The sequence below is a fragment of the Sinocyclocheilus rhinocerous genome, unplaced genomic scaffold (genome assembly GCF_001515625.1).
Source record: "Sinocyclocheilus rhinocerous isolate Xijiao unplaced genomic scaffold, SAMN03320098_v1.1 scaffold2589, whole genome shotgun sequence".
NCBI classification, from domain to species: Eukaryota; Metazoa; Chordata; class Actinopteri; order Cypriniformes; family Cyprinidae; genus Sinocyclocheilus; species Sinocyclocheilus rhinocerous.
This window is the reverse complement of record NW_015658508.1, coordinates 10,080-10,582: the sequence shown is the minus strand read 5'-3', so window position 1 is coordinate 10,582 and position 503 is coordinate 10,080. Positions and strand designations below refer to the sequence as shown.

The following is a 503-nucleotide window of genomic DNA, read 5'->3' as shown; positions in this document are numbered from 1 at the left end:
GCTAGATGTTCCTGAACGCTCAGATGAAGAAAGCAAAAAACTTTCACCTGATACAAGCTAAACTCCTCTCTGAAGATCTGAGTACACAATCCTGAGTACACTGATGCTTCTGTCACATCAATGCCACACTCTCTCAGGTCTTCCTCATAGAAGATCACATTGCCTTTTTCCAGTTGCTCATACGCAAGTTTTCCTAATTGGAAAATCATCTCTTTGTCTGTGTCCTTCTTCTCATTGTACTTCATGTCTTTGATGCTAATCTGTGCCATCAGGAAGTGTGTGTACATTTGAGTGAGAGTCTTGGGAATCTCTCCACTCTCTGCTTGACTCAACATCTTCTCGAGAACAGCGGCTGAGATCCAGCAGAACACTGGGATGTGGCACATGATGTCGAGGCTCTTTGATGACTTCAGGTGTGAGATGATTCTTTTGGCCAGACTCTGATCTCTGATTCTCTTCCTGAAGTATTCCTCCTTCTGTGGCTCATTGAAGCCTCGTACCTC

The 503-nt window shown here is 44.3% G+C and overlaps 1 protein-coding gene across 1 annotated transcript in view; it reads right to left on the bottom strand.

The window, feature by feature from the left end:
* LOC107722252 (NACHT, LRR and PYD domains-containing protein 3-like) overlaps window positions 1–503 on the bottom strand; it is a 9,661-nt gene that overhangs the window by 2,928 nt on the left and 6,230 nt on the right. The window contains exon 3 of the mRNA XM_016530531.1: window positions 20–500. Within this exon, the coding sequence (XP_016386017.1) occupies window positions 20–500 (481 nt within the window). The remainder of the gene's footprint in view (window positions 1–19; window positions 501–503) is intronic.